The sequence below is a fragment of the Calonectris borealis genome, chromosome 15 (assembly GCF_964195595.1).
Source record: "Calonectris borealis chromosome 15, bCalBor7.hap1.2, whole genome shotgun sequence".
Lineage (NCBI taxonomy): Eukaryota > Metazoa > Chordata > Aves > Procellariiformes > Procellariidae > Calonectris > Calonectris borealis.
In genome coordinates this window covers 17117802-17135589 of record NC_134326.1, presented here as the reverse complement: position 1 = coordinate 17135589, position 17788 = coordinate 17117802, and the positions used below count along the sequence as shown (strand labels likewise).

Here is a 17788-nt window from a genome sequence, read left to right as displayed (position 1 = left end):
TTGTACAGGCCTAATACCAGTTTTTGTTGGATTTTGTTGGACTTGTGAATTTACAAGTAAAGCAAACAACTGAAGTCATATCGCCTAAATTCTTGGCTGTGTTTGGCAAAACAGTACCTCAGGCACTGTGCAACATCGGATTGAACTTCAGCAGCAGCAGCAGTCAGGTCAGCGTACGTGCAATGGGGTGCCAAGCAAAATTATTTTCTAGTTTAGTTCTTTAGTCTTTTGCTTAAATATGAGATGGTGGGGATGGCGGTGTCGAAGTATTTCCTTCTATTTCTTCTGTATTTGACGTGGATCTTTTCCTCTGAGTTGAGGGGTGGGGAAGGATTGATTCTTCCATGAGAAATTGATATTTTTTTTTTTTTCCCCAGCAATTACTGTTTTGGTAGCAGTCTGAGCACCAAGGCGGAAGGTTGTTCACAAAGATTTAGGCAGCTTGGGAGAGATTTGTACTGCTGACATCTGAAGCATGGTGCTTGTAGTAAAAACTTCCTAAATTCAGGGCAAGCATCCCTCCTCTCTGTGCCTGCCTGCTCCGTCGGTGTGGCCGTACCCAAGCCGTCGGAAACCGGCGCAGGGCAATGCCTTTGCTGGGGCTGGAAGTGGAGTAAGGAGGATTGTAGCTTGTGTAAGGCCAGAAATGTTAGACCCTGCGGGAAGTGTAGTTCCCACCTGGAAAGTACAGAAATTAAACTCTGCCTGTATGCCTGCCGGGGAGCAGGGGGAGGCTGCGGAGCGGTCTGCAAGGGCCGTGGGGAGCGGGCAGAGCTGCCCGCGGTTCCACAGTCACTGTTGGACCTGGAGAAGTCCCACGGCTGCTGCCGATAAGCTTGTGTTAGCACGTCAGACCCTCGGCAGTTTTCTTAATTTTTAACAAATTCTTGATGCTGTATTTGAATGTCAGATGTCTAGAGCTTTTTGGATTGCCTGCTTCAGGCAGACAGATTTCACGTGTATTTGTTCACATCCGAAAACAGGAGTGAGGGACACGAGGGGGACACGAGGAACGAGCGCAGGAACACGGTACAAGGTGAGCAGGAACGGTTTCGCCAAGGACAAAATGTCAGAAAGTTTTTGCTGCGATAACATCAATTCAGAAAAAAAGCGTTGGTTCTGCATTGAGCTGCCCCAGCCAGACCCGTCCTTTGCAGGCTGCTGCCCGCGGTGGGGGTGGCGGGCAGGGCGGGCGGCCTTTGCCTTGGCCAGCCAACGCTGCGCACGGGACCCCCGAAGCAAACCCCACAGCCCCGAGTGGCGGCTCCGCGGGGCGGCGGGGGGCTCTGGCAGGGCAGGGGGCAGCAGGGGGGGCCCAGCGGCGGCTGCCCCGCTCTGTCCTCTGCCATGGCCACGCACGCCTGACACCAGCCAGGTCGCTATTGGGCAAACAGAACATCAAGGGCGTTTTTTTTTAATTTTAAATTTCTTAAAAATCTTTGTTTTTATGAACAAACGAAGAGTCCACTAAGCCACAGCACAGGAAGGTTTCGGCACTGAAGGGTCAGAGGGCTCCAGCTGACAGCAGTGACGCTCACAGACAGGTCAGCTCCTTTCGGTGTTCAGCTGCTGGCAGCGCAGCGTCCTCTGAACCCCCCGGGCGCGGGGTGGGCACAGGGGGACCCTGCAGCCGCCGCTGTCCCCGCACCCGGCGTGGCCCATCCGCACCCGCTGGCCTGTGCGGGGGCTTCGTGTCTCCTCAGGTCCCCTCTGGACAACGACACCGTGTCTGTGGCTGCGTCTGGGATGTGGAAAGGACGCTGGTGGGGGGGGTTGTGGCAACGCGCCCGCTCATCGTGAGAGCACGATGCAGCCCCGCTCTGCCAGTAAATGAATTTCTTTTCGCTCAGCTTAGCACGGCCCTGCAGGAAGCCATGCATTTTTTATGGCTCTTTTAAAATACGGTTAACTTGTTCATTAAATGAATAAGATTGCTATTAATTTTAATTTATCTTGTTTATGGAGACCAGATGTTCATTAATGTTTATTTATCTGCTTATTCTGTGGATAAAGCAATTACGCCTGATGTACCAGGCCCCTGGTGTGGGGGGTGCTGCTGTTGCAGCCGCAGCGATGCTGCCAGAGGATGCGCTGGCGATGCATGACATCGCGGAGCTGGTCCCCTGTCCCTGCAGCACCTCGGGCACAGTCCCCTGTGTCTCCCAGCAGCAGGGACAGTCCATGGGATCCTCTTCCAGAGAGGAGGTTGGGTATAAGGGATGCTGATGACTTTTCTAGCACCTTTCCCATTGCAGCCTGGCAGCTCCCCAGGTCGGGCTGCTGCTGTGGCTGAGCACTCACAACACGCTGGCGTGGCAGGAGTTAAATCCAAGCAAACTTAGGAAAGGGAAAGAAACTCAAATCTCAGAAAGTTGGACTCGTTTCTGGGGTAAGGAGCTGCAGTCCATCACCAGCGGGATGGCCAGTCCCAGTCTCGGGGTTCAGTTTCTGTTGGGGCTGTGTCGCCGTTTCCAGCTGCTGAGCAGCACGGCCCCAGCCGTGACCGATCCTTCCCTGAGCCGAGTCTACAGCGCTCTACACATAACTCGATTTTCACAAAGGTAAAGACAAATGTGGCTGGTTTAAATTTCAGAAGCCTTGCTGGAAATTTTGAAGAGCTCTCTGAGCATCTGGGACTTACCCAGAGGCTTTTTGGAAGAAAAGGCCCACGGTGCCTCCCCCACCGCCCCCAGCTGCCCCGCTTGGACGTGCGCTGCACACCAAGGAATAAACCCAGGGCTTGAATCCGTGCACGTTTTAGTAGATTAAGGTCACACAGTTAATGTGAAGGTAAATGAGTGTCTGTTTGAGTAACATTTCCTTGACAGTATAATTCATGCCCTGCAGCTTCTAATTAGGTGCCGCTGTTTAAATTCATCACCAAGAACAGCAGAGAATTAGCACACGGGCTGCAGAGGAACTGACAGCTTGTTTTAATGCTTTATCAATGAGATTTGTCCTGCTGAAGAGCTGTTGGATGCTCCCAGTGATTTACCACGAACAGCTGCCCTCCTGCGTTCACCCCGTGCCCCTTCCCAGCGGTACGGCGCGTAGGGCCGGCAGAATGGGGCCATCATTGCTGTGCCCGTGCTTGCGCCACGCCACGCACAGCGCATCGGACCTTTGCAGACAGTACGGTGATAACCACTAACTTGCGGCTCACCCAGGCAAGCTGTTCCTGCATCAGATCCTGCTTTAGGCTTATTGTAAAGCCAACTCAGCCATCAGCAGTGATTTCAAAGGGAAAATAAAACCAGGTTCTTCCTGAAAAGCACTGCAGGACCCGCTGTTCCCCGCGCTGGGGGGTGGAGGGTGAGCCCCAGCCTTGGTCTCCGTGACGGGTCAGAGCCGTCGGCGCGGGGTCCAGGCACCGCTCTTCACTGCGGCGGGGAGTCGCCCACCCTGCACCGGAGCAGGGGGAGCAAGCGGAGCCCCAGCTGCGCCGTGTCCGCCCCTGCTCCTCTGCAGCGCTCGCCGAGGGCGAGGGGGAAAGTTTTCAACGAAACTGCCCATCCTCATCATGATGAATTGACTGTCAGCATCTGTATGGAAGCAATGAGGCAACGAGCTCTGCAGCCACCGCGATGCCGGGAGCGACCTGCAGCATCTCACCCCAGCCCTGGGAGAAGAGCCCAGCCCCACCTCGTATCGCTGACCTGTCGGCTTCAGCTGCTCAAGGCCAGGAGCACGCTAGGGTCAGTAAATATATAGGTATGGAGCTAAAGCTGTGTTTGGTTTCTGTGGGATACGGTGTTTGATCAGACTGCTGAGGGCGAGGGCTCAACAGTCCACCCAGAGCAGCTCGTTTATGGGCATGAACATCCCCACGCAGCCACCCACGATCCATTCCCGCAAACATCGTGCAAAGGGGGGTCCAGCTCCCGTTAGCCAGTGGCTCCAGCTTGTGGCAGAGAGACCCTGGATAAATGGAAGTGCTCCTCTCCTGCCTCGCTCTGCTGATCCAGCCCCTGATGCCAGGCGGAATTTCAACAGGGTCCAACTCGTTTCCCAGGCACCGTCACCGGACAGAAGCTCCATTTTCGAGAGGCCAGGCTGCAGGATGAGAGTAATAGCCCTTGTCACTCCACATAGCCCTGTTATTGGAGATATTTAGTGCTGAGGCTGGGCTATGGGGCTAATATCTGGGATGTGATAATGTTGCTCCCCGCACGAGTGAGCAGGACATCGATTGCGGGCTGTCAGCCGGCAGCCTGCCCCTCAGACACCGCGTGCACCGGGCAGCATCCCGCACACGGCATCAGCTGATGCTGCTCGCACGGCATGCGTGCTGCCCCTCGAAACAGCATCCTTAGTGCTCTCAAACGCCCCTCCACGGCTGCAGAAAGCATTCGGGATTGCAGCTGGACAGCTTTCTGCATGTGAACATCAAGGGCCAGCTCAAGTACCACGCTGGGTGAGTGCTTCACTGACCGACGTAGGGCTCAACTGCAGTTGCTGAATACAACCGGTTCCCAGCCTGGTTACAGGCATCTCCCCTCCTCAGTGCCCCTCAAGTGCTTTTACCTTGCTGCCGCAGGCTGCAAATGACCAGAAGGGACCGTTCTAAAGGACAGCAACACGCCAGGCCTATCCACCCCACGGCACTTAGCTAAGCTGAAAAGGGAATTAATGCCTCCCTGGCAGCCGAGCTCCACCACTCGCAGGGTTGTGCTGACAGCGGCTGCCACACCAGGAACTCCCCGGGACGAAGCACAGGCACGGCCCGCCATGGTGGCTCCTTCCCAGCACGTCCCCTGCACAGCACCAGCACCGGCCATGGCATGCACCCCACTCCCTCGCTTCATCCCGGCATCTTCAGGAGCTACCGCGCTCTGCCGCAGGGTAACGCAGCGTGTGCGCGGAAATGAGGCAAACAGCACCTTCCCCTCGTGGGCAAGGCCACCGACCCCGCTGGGCTGTGAGCAGGGCTCGGCACGTGTGGCTGCCGCGGGGAGAACAGGAACCACGTACAACAGGTGGGTACAACGCTGAACATCCCTCCTATGGACGATCACCGCGAGTTTCGTAGCCGTGATTTCTGGGCAGGTGTGGTGCAGGACGCTGCAGGACAGCGCGGTTTCCAAAAGCAGAGGTTCTTCCTGGCTGAGGCTGGTGATGGTCGCTCCGGCTGCGAGCTCCCTGGCACTACGCTCACACCATGGCCGACTGCGCCAGCAGCAGCACTAACCCTCCCCACCCATGCACAAACACATCCTGAGTGGGACGGGACCATGGGTGTCAAAGCCACGGGGACACCTGTGCATCCCTGGGTTTCCGCACCCCCTCCCACGCGCTGCCAGCGGTGGACGCAGGACCGGCGGGACGTTTGCTCGGCCCCACCACGGCCCCCTGCACCCAAGGATCGACCCTCGCCACGGTGCGCCCCGCTGGAGGGGGAGGCTGTATTCCCACTCACCAGTCTCCAAATTATCCACTGCCCCGATGTCCCGTGCCTCAGCAGGGCTGCAGAATCCCTGGGCTCTCTGGGACACCTCATCAGCACAGACCTGGCAGCCAACCTCTGACCAGGGACCTTCTTCAGATGCCATCCGGGTGCCACAGCGCTACCCTCACCCAGCACGCGAGAGGCACAACAAGCAGCGACTCCACACAGAGACACATTTGGGACAACTTTACTTCTGATACCAGAGTGCAGGCTTTCTTTACAGGAACCAAAAAAGAACATTTTTTTTTTTTTTTAAAAATGGTTCATTTACTCTTGCTATTTTTTTTTACCATTTCATTTTTTAAAAAAAAAGTTACTCCTGAAAGCCATCACTTGTAATAAATTTATAAGCCAGTGCACTTTGGTTATTTTCCCTTGTGATCACTCCTCCGAAGGCGGAAGCTCTCCCCGCTGCTGCCCTGCGCAGGCGCGCGAGGCGGGGACGGGGCATCGCAGCAGCTCAGCACCCCGAGGCTCCGTCCCAGGGGCCGGGACAGCGGCTTCCCCTGGCCCGGGGCACAGCCGGGGGTCCCTGCCGCTGCGCAGCTCCTGGTTTTCCACGTGGGCCCTGCGGTCCTCGAGTAAGCGGCAGTTCGTCTCCCTTGTCGGGGGTAAGAGCTGGGAGGCCGTTGCGGGACACGCTGGGAATCCTCGCGGTGCCTCGCAGGGAGTCGAGTGAACGTCCCTGCAAGGATGCAGGCGCTGGTGGGATGCCCACTGCCCCTGCCTAACGGATGCACAGCGGGGTCACCCTTACGGAGCCACTTCTGAAGTGACAGCTTTGAGTTTTTTAATTGACTTTGTTTACTCATTTGCTTTTTGTTGCAGGAGCAGTTTTCAGATTGGCTGAAAATTCAGTAGTTGTTTTTTTTTTTATTGAACAGTTGCTCAAGTAAAAGATTGACCTGAACAACCTTTAGAGTAGAAGGGGGCAGCCTTGCCATGCAAAGAGGAAGAGTTATTGTTTTTATTATTATTATCATTATTATTATAATGTAGGACCACAGACAGCCTCCCTCTGAAGCAGTCAGGTGCTAACAGCAATATACGGTTGGATTCTTTTTTTAGAAGGTCATAAATTAGCAACTTATACTTTATCTTTTAAAAAATCAAATAAATAAATAAATAAATTTAAAAAGAGAGAGAGCGAGACAGTCACAACATGCAAGAGCTCACAAGAGAACAAGTAAAAATGACCAAAGCAAAAGACAAGAAACGCAGAAGAAAAGCCCAGGTTCAATTTGGTTTGCAGTCAATGCAGTTTGGAAGCATCATTTATAAAGGTATTTCATATACCAAAAAAGGCACCACAGTATCTACAAAGCCAAATCCTCAGGAGAGTTTCTGTGGGGTGGGGGTGAAGGTAGCAGCCTGGCTAGAGCGGACACATCTCGGTGCGCAGCAGATCCCCCCCCTTTAAGCTTGTCCATTGCAAATCTGAACTTTTCCATTTTACGTTTGGTTTTGCTGTCTCTGTTGGTAAAAACACAGAGTAATAATAATAAAAAGACAAATGTGAAAAATGGCAAAGGGGACGACGTTCTGATCTTGCAACATAACAGGTGGAATATTTCTAGGATCAAGTTTAAAACAATCGGAGCGGGACTGCTGTAACTAAAACCCCCCAAGGGCACACAGCGTGCGCCCCCTCCCCTTCTCCTCCCCAGCCGACTGCTGACAGCCCACACTCGCACAGCGGCAGACAGCTACACTGTCTGGGGACACCGGGATAGCAAAGCCTAACACCACCCCACGTTACGTCTTAGCTCTCAACACGCAAATAAAGAGAAATCTGGTGTCTGCTGGGGGTGTGCCCCGCTGCCCCAGGCGCCGGGGGGGGGCAGGAGCGCTCGCCTCTGCACAACCGCTGTCCGCAGAGCCATAACTGAACAAAGGAATAGGAAGGAAAAGGAAAAAAAAAAGAAAGAAAGAAAAGAAACATTTGAAATCTTGTGTTTACTAGTATTCAGTACATGAGATTCCTAAAGAACAACTTGTCCTCCTAGTTAACCTTGTCCTGGAATATATACAGGTTATTTGTTGCTGCCACGGCAATGATATTCTCGGAGGGGTGCCAAGCTGTGTGCAGGATCTTTTTGCTAAAGTCCAGACTGTCCACGCTAATTTCGTCTTTCCTCCGCTTGCCGCCCACGCAGACCTTGCGGGGCTTGAGGATGGCGCGGGGTTTGCTGTTCTCCCGCGAGGCCTCCAGCGTCACGTCGCGCTTGGTGTTGCGGTCGAACATGCGGAAGAAGTTGTTGTAGGAGCCGGTCATGATGACGCTGCGAGGAGGGAGGAAGGATGGGTCACCGCGCGCGGCCCCGGCCCCTGCTGCCCACCCGGCTGTGGTACCCCCGATCTGCCCAGCACAGACCCCACAGGACGTGGGGGCACAAGCAGGGAGCTCGTGCCCCGTCCTGCACCAAAAGGCTCAGGCTCAGCCAGTGAAGCCGCATCCCCATGTCCTTCTCCTCCTTAACCCAGGGAACGTACATGGGGGAGGCAATAATGGAGATCAGGATAACAACGGCGATCAGTCTTTATGGCAAAGATTTAGCTGACCTGAACCGAATGATTTTCACACCTTTTTAGAGGCAAACTGCCTCGTGACTAGAGGCAGACTGAATATCCAGAGGCATAATGAGATTTGGATTAGATTTGGAATTTGGGCTTCAGGCCCAGTTGTGCCTTGTTAACTCGCTCTGATGGTTCAGAGAAAAAAATGTGGCAAAACTGCCAGGTCAACTGGTCTTGTATGCTGTCTGCCACCTGGTTCAGTGTGATTTATGCGTTGTCATCCCCAGATTCTGGCAATCTGGAGCCAAATGCAGCCAAAGGCACCTCCAGGTGCGGGCGGAATGGAGACAAGAACCGAATCCGTTCAAGAGAGAGCCAGGCCCCCATCAGACACCCTCAGCAGCACTTGGGTATGGCGCTGCGGGTTTAGGTGATCCCTGTTGTACCCCCAGGAAAACTCTCCAGACCCTGCACCCAGCCGAAGGGACCGCAGGGCGACGCGGGAGCCACTGGGCCATCCCAAAGCGTGCACCCTCTGGGCCGAACTCGGCACCCGCAGGGCTGGGTGCTGGGGTGGAGCCGCGCCGCCGAACCCCTCACCTGTCGGACCCGTTCCAGACGCACTCGAACTTGTCGAAGATGCAGTCGTTCTCGTAGAGCGAGCAGAGCTTGCTCCGCAGGTAGTCGTGAACCTGTCGGCAGGGAGGGACGGGGTGTGAGGGCCCCGCACCGACTGGCACAGCCCAGTGGCCGGCAAACGCCAGCCCAGGGCTTGCCGGGGGCTGAAGGACCCGGCCCAGCCCCGCGCTCTCCGCAGCCGAGCCAGGCAGCGTTGGGCACAGCCCGTTATCGCGTGCCCTTGGCCATGGCCACCCTTCCACTGTAAGAAGCAGCACCAGCACCGCTTCACGTATGGCTTGGGCAGCACCGGGCAGCGCCAGGGCAGAGGGTGGCAAGGACCGCTGCTCTGCCCCGACGCTTGCCTCCCACATGGCCCTCCTGGCCGCCAGCACCCACCTGGGGATGTGGGTTACAATTCACCAGGCCACTCAAGCCCACATTTAACAGTTCTTTGTTTGCTTTCCATGATTTAACGGCACAATGCTCCCGTCCATCAGCTTTGTACCCATTCCCCCTGCCACTGGCCTGGGAGTGCGGCTCGGGCAGGAGAACTGCGGGTGCCCGACCGCTGCAGGTGCCCGGCCGTGCCACACTCACCTGGTAGGTCTCGATGGGCCGGTTCTCCATGTTCAGGTCCCACACCTTGACGGTGAGATAGTCCCGGGTCATGATATACCTCCCACTGTGGCTGAATTTGACATCGGAGATTGAGGAGATGATCTCAGAAAAAAACGACCGGTTACTTGGGTCTTCAGGCTCTTCGAAAACTGTGGAAGAGGAAAGGACAAGGCCCGGCATCAGCCGAGGCAGGAGCTCCCCGTCCCCAGGCCAGAGACCTGCCACCCTGCCCTAGCACCGCAGGATGCTCCTGGGAGGGGAGGGGGCACCCCCAGAGCCACGCTGCCTCGTGGCAAAGGAGGCTCCGGTTTGGCTGTGGAGACCTACAGACGGCACCGAGCCGGCGTCCCGGGGCAGCCACCGCCAATGCCCAAATGCCCTCCGGCCCCGGAGCCGCCCGCCCCGCTCCACCCAGCAGAGGCACCCGTGTGCCCGCGGGACGTCACCACAGTGGGCTGGGCGAATGCTCCCACTTCTGGGTTTGGCCTAGACCGGACAAATGCCCATATTTTATGGACTTTACTTGGCACAGCAGAAGCTCCTTTGTTTTTAATGTGTGCAATAAGCAAGAAGGATCATCGGAGACCAATCTATCAACAGCACCACAGAAGCCCAGAAGATTTAGAGCCTTGCATGTCACTTCTGCTCTCTAGAAATCAATGTGCAGCGTAACTGAAAGTCAATGTAAATATTTTATAGCCACTGCAACCTACAGATTTAATCTGATCAGTCTTTGAATAAATCAGTTTGAACAGTTTAAAGGAGACCGATGAAGTTCCAAATTAAATGTATTTACAGATTTGATTTCAAAGTAACGTCAGCTGTGCAAGTACGGCTTTAAGAAAACATCACAGAGATGCAGCTGATGCAGGAACATCCTCTTTCCACCTCTACAGACCGCCCTCCAGTGCAGCATTAAAGGGTACTGCTGGGTAACATGGAGAATCATAGAATCATAGAATCATACAGGTTGGAAAAGACCTCTAAGATCATCGTGTCCAACCGTCAACCCAACACACCATGCCCACTACACCATGTCCCTAAGGGCCTCATCTACACGTCTTTTAAATACTTCCAGGGATGGTGACTCCACCACTTCCCTGGGCAGCCTGTTCCAAGGCCTGACCACTCTTTCAGTAAAGAAGCTCACACCGCTTCACTTTACTGGAGAAAAATCCAGTTGCCAGCCACGTTTGTCCGACCCTCGTCCCCAGCACGGAAGCTCCGCTACAAACCCTCCGCCGCGGCGGCTGTTGGCTCCAACCCACCGGTGGCCAGAGCAGGGGATGTGCCAGCAGCCGGCCTGGCCGCTCCGCGCCCCGGAGGCAGCGTGCCCTGCGCAATGCCGCACCGAGCACCGGCGTCTGCTCGGGTTTATCATCGCCTCGCTGAGCCCTGCGGTACCAACGCCTGAACTCCTGAGTACGGCGGAAAAAATGCCTGAAGTGCCAGTATAAATGATCTCTCTACAAATCAGAAATGGCATTGCCCACAGCAGGACCCAGCTCTGGGTCCTTTAATCACCAGCAGGAAATCTGATGACATGTCAGGTTTTTTAAATAAGAAAAGCGATGGCAACGAGAGAAAATAAAGATCTGAGGCAGTCTGTGGAGAGCATCTGAATGCCATGACTTGTCTTCGCTGTAATCATCACAGGTTTGCTCGCACCAGGTCGGCCGGCTTCGTGAGGCTCGTTTTAATGGCTGCATCGTTTCCGCCAGGGATGCGTGTATGCGAGCTATGTCAAGGCTGGAGGTGTTCAGTTTTCAGTGCAGGGGCAAGAGGAAATTGTTGCTGATACTGTAGAAGTAGAAAATGTTAAATTGCAGACCAACTATCAAACAGGGAAGGCCTCAGAGAATGAACCCAAGAGCTGAGGCAGCACTGAGACAAGTCAGCGAGGGTGAGACGTCAGCGGAACGAAGCGGGCTGGGAACAGCTCTCCGACACCAGGTCCCGCATCCCTCTGGCACAGCTGCAGGGAGCGTTCCCGCTGGCACGGTGTCACATTTGCTCCGCTCCCTGCCAGCACCCTGCTGCTCCCTCCTCCCGCGACTCCCCATCCTCCGGGTCCTGCCCAAGCAGCAGCGGAGCGAGGGCTCTTCCGTCCCCTCGTGCCCGTGGGGGAGCCGACACCAAAGAGCAGCGCGGGCTGCAGCGATGCCCAGGAAGGGGCTGGGGCAGGGTTGAGGCATCAGCCCCTGCCCAGTGGGAGAGCAAGGGGGTCCCGTGCAGCACCTCCTCTGTGCCAAGGAACTTGTGCACAGGGCGAGAAGGCAGGATCCAGCCATGCGCCGAGGCCAGTGCAGGATCCAGCCGTGCACAACAGAGTCCGGCACAGGATCCAGTCCTGTACGCAGTCCAGCGCAGAAGAGCCATCGACTTTTTAAAATTCAGAGCAGCTGAGAGGTGAAGTCTGGTACGGATTAACTGCATTTTCCCTACGCCAGTCTCCTTGCCCGCCGTACTACGGCTCTGATACTGGGAAGCAAAAACCAGACCTACCAACGCCGAGAGCAATCGTTCAAAGGACATTCTGGAGACAACCTCCCCGAGCTGCTGCCTCCGCACTCGCCCTGCGCTGGAGCACCCCTCGGCCAGAGGGACCCTCTGTCGGGGCAGCTTCAAAGCAAATGGGGTTTTTTCACTCATCAATAAATTTAACTGCTCATCAATACATTTAACACCAATTCAAGTACTGTCTTTTCTTTCTCACTCCTCATTTAAACTCTAATCATGACAATTAGCAATGCAGACTGGAAAACTGAAAGCTCGGCAAAGCTGCACTGCCCCGTCACCAAGCCCAGGTTGGGGCCGTGGCTGTCACTCGGGTCCCTCTCTGGGCTCAGTGTCACCTCTCAGCTCGGCCCCAACACCCGCCCCGTTAGAAGCGAATGATTCACCAGGTGGAAGTTTTGATTTCAGATGAAGACAGCAGAGCGTTGCAAAGGCGAAGAGGTTTCCTGCTTTGCCAAATGAGCTCAGGGTGGCACAAGAGGCTTGTTCTTCACTCCCCTGGAGATTTTGCACAACCAACGAGTTAATTCTTAGCTTGAGGCCTTGCCAGACCTATTATTCTGTATAGCAAGACATCGTTAGCTCCTGCGAGGAGCTGGAGGAAGGAGATGATTAGTTTCTGGGGGCGACACTACCAGCTCAGCTCTGCTCCAGCTGAAACCTGGGACAATGTGAGCTCAGCTCAGCTCAGCTCAGCTCACCCCGCAGATTCCCAGTGCTGCGCAGGACTGGCTTTGTCTACACAAAGAAGTGAGTTTTCTAACGGGAATCAGATCTCTGTTCTCTACTTATATAACCTTTTTCCTCTATAAAAGACTTAGCCGAAAAAATAGGTAAAGAGAACACACTGTTGGCAGGAACATGGGAGCGAGCGTGTTTTGCTGGAGCCTGGTTTGGCTTTGCAGAGTCGGCACTCTTTAGTTTCATCCCTGCCTGTGCCAACAGCATGCGGCAGCCCCGGATACGTGGCTCAGAGCCTGTCCTCTGAGCTAGCAAAGGTGATTTCCAGGGGTGAGGCCAAGCCTCTCCAGGCATTTAGAGACACCCGCAAGCCAAGCAGCAGAGTCACCTCCCGGCAAGGCCAGACCATCACCCGGCGGGACGTGGGCATCTCAAGTCAGGGCAGGCAGCTGCTGCGGGAAAAGCCTTCTGCCCAGCTGCAGCACACTGCAGACAACAGCAGCACTGGGAGCATCTCCCCAAACCCAGACACCTAGGTCGGAGAAGTTAATTTAGTCCAGATGTGGCTATTTTACCCCTGTACTCCCTCTCTTTGGAAAGATACGGCTAGCAGAGCCCAGCCCCCCTCTCTCTTCTCCTCCTCCTCCTCCTCTCCCCCCCTTTTGTGCATCCTGAGTTTCAGGTTGCACCAGATGACCAGCTGCATTAAGCAACTTGTCAGATAAAAGGACTTCGGATCAATCAATCTGAGCTCTGCTTGAGCAGGCGAGTCCTACACGATAGTTATTCCCTGCTGAGCTTTTGGGGTGTTACTGAGACTGGCCACCAGAAAGCACGCTGTGGTTTTAACTGGCGGCTGTGTTCCAGCATGGGTCTGTATTAACCTGTACAAGACGAATCTCCTCTGCCAACACACTGGCATGGGCAAAGCCATGTCGCCATCTCTGCTGGGCTCTGGCTCGCGTCCGCTGCCTCCTGCGTGCTGCCTGCGCCGTGAGCTCCCTCGCACTCCCTCGCACACCCTGCACGATGCCCACCCTCGGGCAGCGCCTGTGGGTCAGGGAGCAAGGAGGACGCTGGCCCAGGGGCTGCATGCCATTCGTGTGCCAGGTGGCCCATCTGTCCTGCATACTAAAAGCAATGGAGCCACTTAGTGCGTAAGCCCCGGGCAAGGCATCTGACCCCTCTGGATTTCAGCTGAGGCTCCAATTAATCTGGTAATAAACAGGGCCCCCATGGAAACCTGGAAGCACAGTGGAGCAGCACTTGCATAGGCAAATACAGTAACCCTCTGTTTCTTCTCTTGCTTCAAATAAGAAGTCAAAACTCCACCGATAGTTCACCTAAAACCAAAATTAATCATGATCGTCACTGAGGAAAAGCTAAGCTAGCACAAGCAGAGAACTGAGCTTTGCTTTATATCAGAAAAATCAACTCTGCAATCTGTTCTCAGCCCAGAGGTGCAGGAGCCTTGCAACCACAGGCTAAGGAGCAGGAATTACTAGTCTGGTGCCAATTGCCCCCGTGAACTTGAGTGATTTGCTTTTCTGCCTCATTCTTCCTATCTGTAGCAAGGCAACAAAACGTGTTCGTCTTCTTCACGGTTGAGGTACAGATTAACGAAGCAGTTTTGGCAGCACGCTCTAAGCCCAACATGGGCCCTGGCAGCCCCAAGGCAGGACGGGGGGAAGCTGCTGTCTACAGGGTGGCTGGACCCTGCCATCCCCAGACCCTGCCAGCACTGTCCCCACGGCCACCGGGCAGCAGGGCCACAGCCGTCCGCTCCTCTGCGGCATTCCCGGACCCTCCCCAGTCCTGGCGCTGGGAGCAGGGGGGCTCTGCCAGGACTGGGGTCACAGCACACAGGCAGTGCCACCCAGTCCCCGACGGCGGAGCGGAGCGGATCTGAGAACCAAAGCACGCGGCTGGGCAGGGCAGGGGCTCGTAGGAGCTATTTTTGCTTCCAGGCTGAAGGCTTTTGTGTGGCTTTGCTCCTGCTGCATGTGCAGATCTGGGCTGCTGAGCTCACGGAAAGGATTTCTGAGCACTAATTCTCTGTTACACAACAAACCTATTTTCCTCCGACACTGCTCTCCCCATGCCGGCTCCCTCTGCTAGCCCTCCTTCCTGAGCAGCCTTCATCAGCACCCTCTCCGTGGGGACGCAGACCAAACAAAACCCAGAGATGGCCAAGAAGGGCTGCACAGCCCACGGGGCAATCCTGCTCCTCAGGGAGACCGGTGGCCTTTCCACCACGTCCTTGGAAAGCAGCAGCGATGCCGAGTCTGGCTGGGTCTTCCTCACCAGGGCTTCCCCAAAAGGCAGCAGTGCCTGCCCAAATACAAGGAGTGGGGGGCTTGTTTTAGAAATACGTCTGCAATATCAGAGGGTAAAATCCGTAAGCTCTCGGTTACCTTACCAAAGCAGCTTTGTGTGCTTCTTATTTCTAACCAAAGCTGAAACTGTTTTCAGCAAAGAAGAAATGTTTGGTAGTGTTGCTGTAAGACAGCCAGCAGTGAAGAGACAAGAAGGCAAAGGTCCCCCTTTGGGAAACGGGCTGTACTTTGAGCCTTTTGTTTCAGGAGTTTGGTAGGAACAATCACAGGTGGCTACTTAAAAAAGAAGTGGAAAGCCCAACGCATTTTGCTATGGGGAAATAACTGTAGTAACCCGCAATTGGGTTTTTCCTCACTTTCCCATATGCTTTTCAAACAGGATTACTTTTGCCGGCATTACCAGCTGCTCCAGGAATCCCGATCGCCCCTTTGGCTTCCCATGGTGCTTCGGACAATGCACGCGATTTCCTTGTGCATGGTGTGCCCGGGTAGGTATCCCCGCGCAGGACCACTGCCCCTCTTAGTGTTGTACCACACTTCACATCCCTGCGGAGCCGGCATTTCTGTATGGAAGCTGCTGTTGTCTCTTAAGCCAGCTACATGGCTGGAGATAACACGCACAATGTCACAGATGGCAGGAGCCTCAAATAAAATGGGCAAACAAAATTTAGTAAGAGAAGCACATAAGTAAAAGCTGGCCCCAAGCAGCAAACTGCATCTATCTAAATAAACACGACTGGGATATGCAGTGCTATCTTCTGCATTTTTATTAAATATTGACAGTTATTAAATGTCTCCATTGGAGGATGCGCCTCCAAAAGCCAATGTTGCTTTTCATTTTGAACTTTGATGAACTGTCTCAATTTCGACTCACACATCTGCTGAACTGCAATTGACTGAGGCTGATGCTTCTGAGGGCTGGAGGGAAATCAATAAGGAAATGTCACGGGAGAGGTCAAACTGAGCCGGGATTCACCGCTGGCCGGTGTGCTTGCGGAGGGCTGGAGGGACGCAGCGGTACCTAAACAAAGGGAAATGCCGGGGGAGGCTTCTGCCGCTGAAGTGTCAGAAAAATGAATTTTGTTTGCTCCTTAATTGTATTCTGATTCTCAGCTGGGAGCCATCACTGTAGGACTGCGAGACACAGTCGGCAAATGCAAGAACAGAAAGGTGTGTTTTGTTCAGGATTTGGGAAAACTGCCATTTGATATTTCCGAATCTCCAGCCACTTTACTCCAGTTTAAAAACAGGTATCAGACTGCGACCGCAGCTCAAAAGCCCAGAAGCAACAGCCGGTGTGCAATTCCCTATCGCCTCTAGGACCTAAATCTGAAACACACCCAGGTGCTCTCCGGATATAGATTATTAGCATGGGGCTCCAGTAAGTTGCACCCGGTTTGTGCATCTTGTTCTCATAACATGATCGCACTTCAAATACTGAAAATCTCCTTGATTTCCCACAAGATATTGGCCATTTTCTGAAGGAAACTCAAACAAGAACAGGGGACACAGGGGCTTAGCTGCCCAGTCACACAGCACAGTAGCCCTTGCTTCTGCCATATTTCATTTTCATAAGGCAGATACCAAAGTCCTTTAAGTCTGTCCCATCTTTGTGTCTTATTTACAACGCTGCGCTCAGCACAGAGCTGCCTTCCAGAAACTGCTAAGGCACAAAGAACAGCAACAGGTATTTACCAGCCCAGCCATAAGTGCCGTAGGTGTTCATGCCGGTATTTTACTGAGCAGTTGCTGATAAGGAGAATATTTCCAGTAACAACCTCCTGACACACACAGGCTGAGCAGGAACCAAGCTTCGCTGGCTGCCTCAGCAGCAGCTCACTCATCACATCGGCCCAGCGAGGACCAAGGACAAGCTCCCTAGCTGCCCAGCTTACTCCAGATTTTAAGGCGGCTTTTCTGCACATCCTGACCCCTGCAGCATCAACCACAGTCGACAACAGGACATGGGGCTATCTGGACAAACAGCTTGAAGAAACACAGCACTCCCTGTCTTCTGGCATTGACAGCTCCATAGTTGCTGTGCACCGACATCCCAGTGACCGCTCGGACCCGCGGCTGCCGAAACATCATCATGGGGTTTTTAACATGTTCCCCCAAAGGGTGTGGGGTCAGGACCCAGGGGAAGCTGCTCCTTTCGGGGACGGGCAGGACTGAGGGCAGATGGCCATGGGAACGCTCAGGGGCAGGCATGACTACAGCCCAGCACACCCCGAGGGATGGGGTGAGGTGGCAGGGCAGACCTGAGCCCAGGTCGGTCTCTGCACTCCCTTTTTTGGACTCTTTCAACCCAAAGGGGACCCTGTCCCGGCCGTCCCGCTGGCAGGGGCTGTACTCACACTTGGCGTGGCGGTCACAGAGGGCGGAGGTGCGCATGTCGCACAGCCGGATGGTGCCTTTGCTGCTGCTGTAGACGAAGGTGTTGCAGTGGTGCGGGTGGAACTCAGCGGCCGTGATCACCTCCGTCAGTTCCTCCATGTTGGCTGGCTTGATGTCCACGATGTCTGGCAGGGCGAGTCAAGGAGCCCCACATAGCCCGGCCCAGACCCCCCTCCTCCCGTGGGGTCTCCTCCCACTGCCCCTCCTGCTGATGCCTCTGGGCGCCTGGGCTTCCCCTCGCCCCTGCAAACCAGGTGTTCCCAGGAGAGCAGCACCATCCTGGGGCAGAACCGCAGCGCCGAGCCGGGACCAGCCAGCGCCAGCACAGGGGAAAGCCAACATCCGTCACTTCTTCTGTTCAGCCGGGGCCCACAGCTCTGGTACCATGGCCTGGACCCCCTCTGCACAGCACGAGACCTGACTCTGCCCATTCACCCCAGGCCAGAGTAAATGTCTTTTATTGCAGCATCGGGGCAAGGTGAGTAGCTGCACCAAAAACAACGGAGAGGAAACAAAATCCAGAGCCCAATGACCAACAGAAAACCACCTCAACCCAGGCGTGGCTGCCCAGGGATGTGTAATTTCCAAAACATTTCACGTGCTTGGGCTCAGTGAAATGTTGGGTTGAAAATCGAGCTGCAGACCCTGTCCCCAG

The 17788-nt window shown here is 54.8% G+C and overlaps 1 protein-coding gene across 4 annotated transcripts in view; it reads right to left on the bottom strand.

Annotated features, from left to right (window-relative positions):
* Positions 1-5617: 5617 nt before the first annotated feature.
* Positions 5618-17788, bottom strand: part of PPP2R2B (protein phosphatase 2 regulatory subunit Bbeta) — a 115838-nt gene continuing 103667 nt past the window's right edge. For 3 of the 4 annotated variants that reach the window (XM_075164437.1, XM_075164434.1, XM_075164436.1), the window contains 4 exons: positions 17094-17258; positions 9182-9351; positions 8564-8655; positions 6325-7728 (listed from right to left, as the gene is read on the bottom strand). In XM_075164437.1, coding sequence (XP_075020538.1) covers positions 7449-7728; positions 8564-8655; positions 9182-9351; positions 17094-17258 — 707 coding nt within the window. In that variant the 3' untranslated portion in view covers positions 6325-7448. Of the gene's footprint in view, positions 7729-8563; positions 8656-9181; positions 9352-17093; positions 17259-17788 lie in introns of all 4 variants that reach the window. The other variant, XM_075164435.1, reaches the window with a different exon arrangement.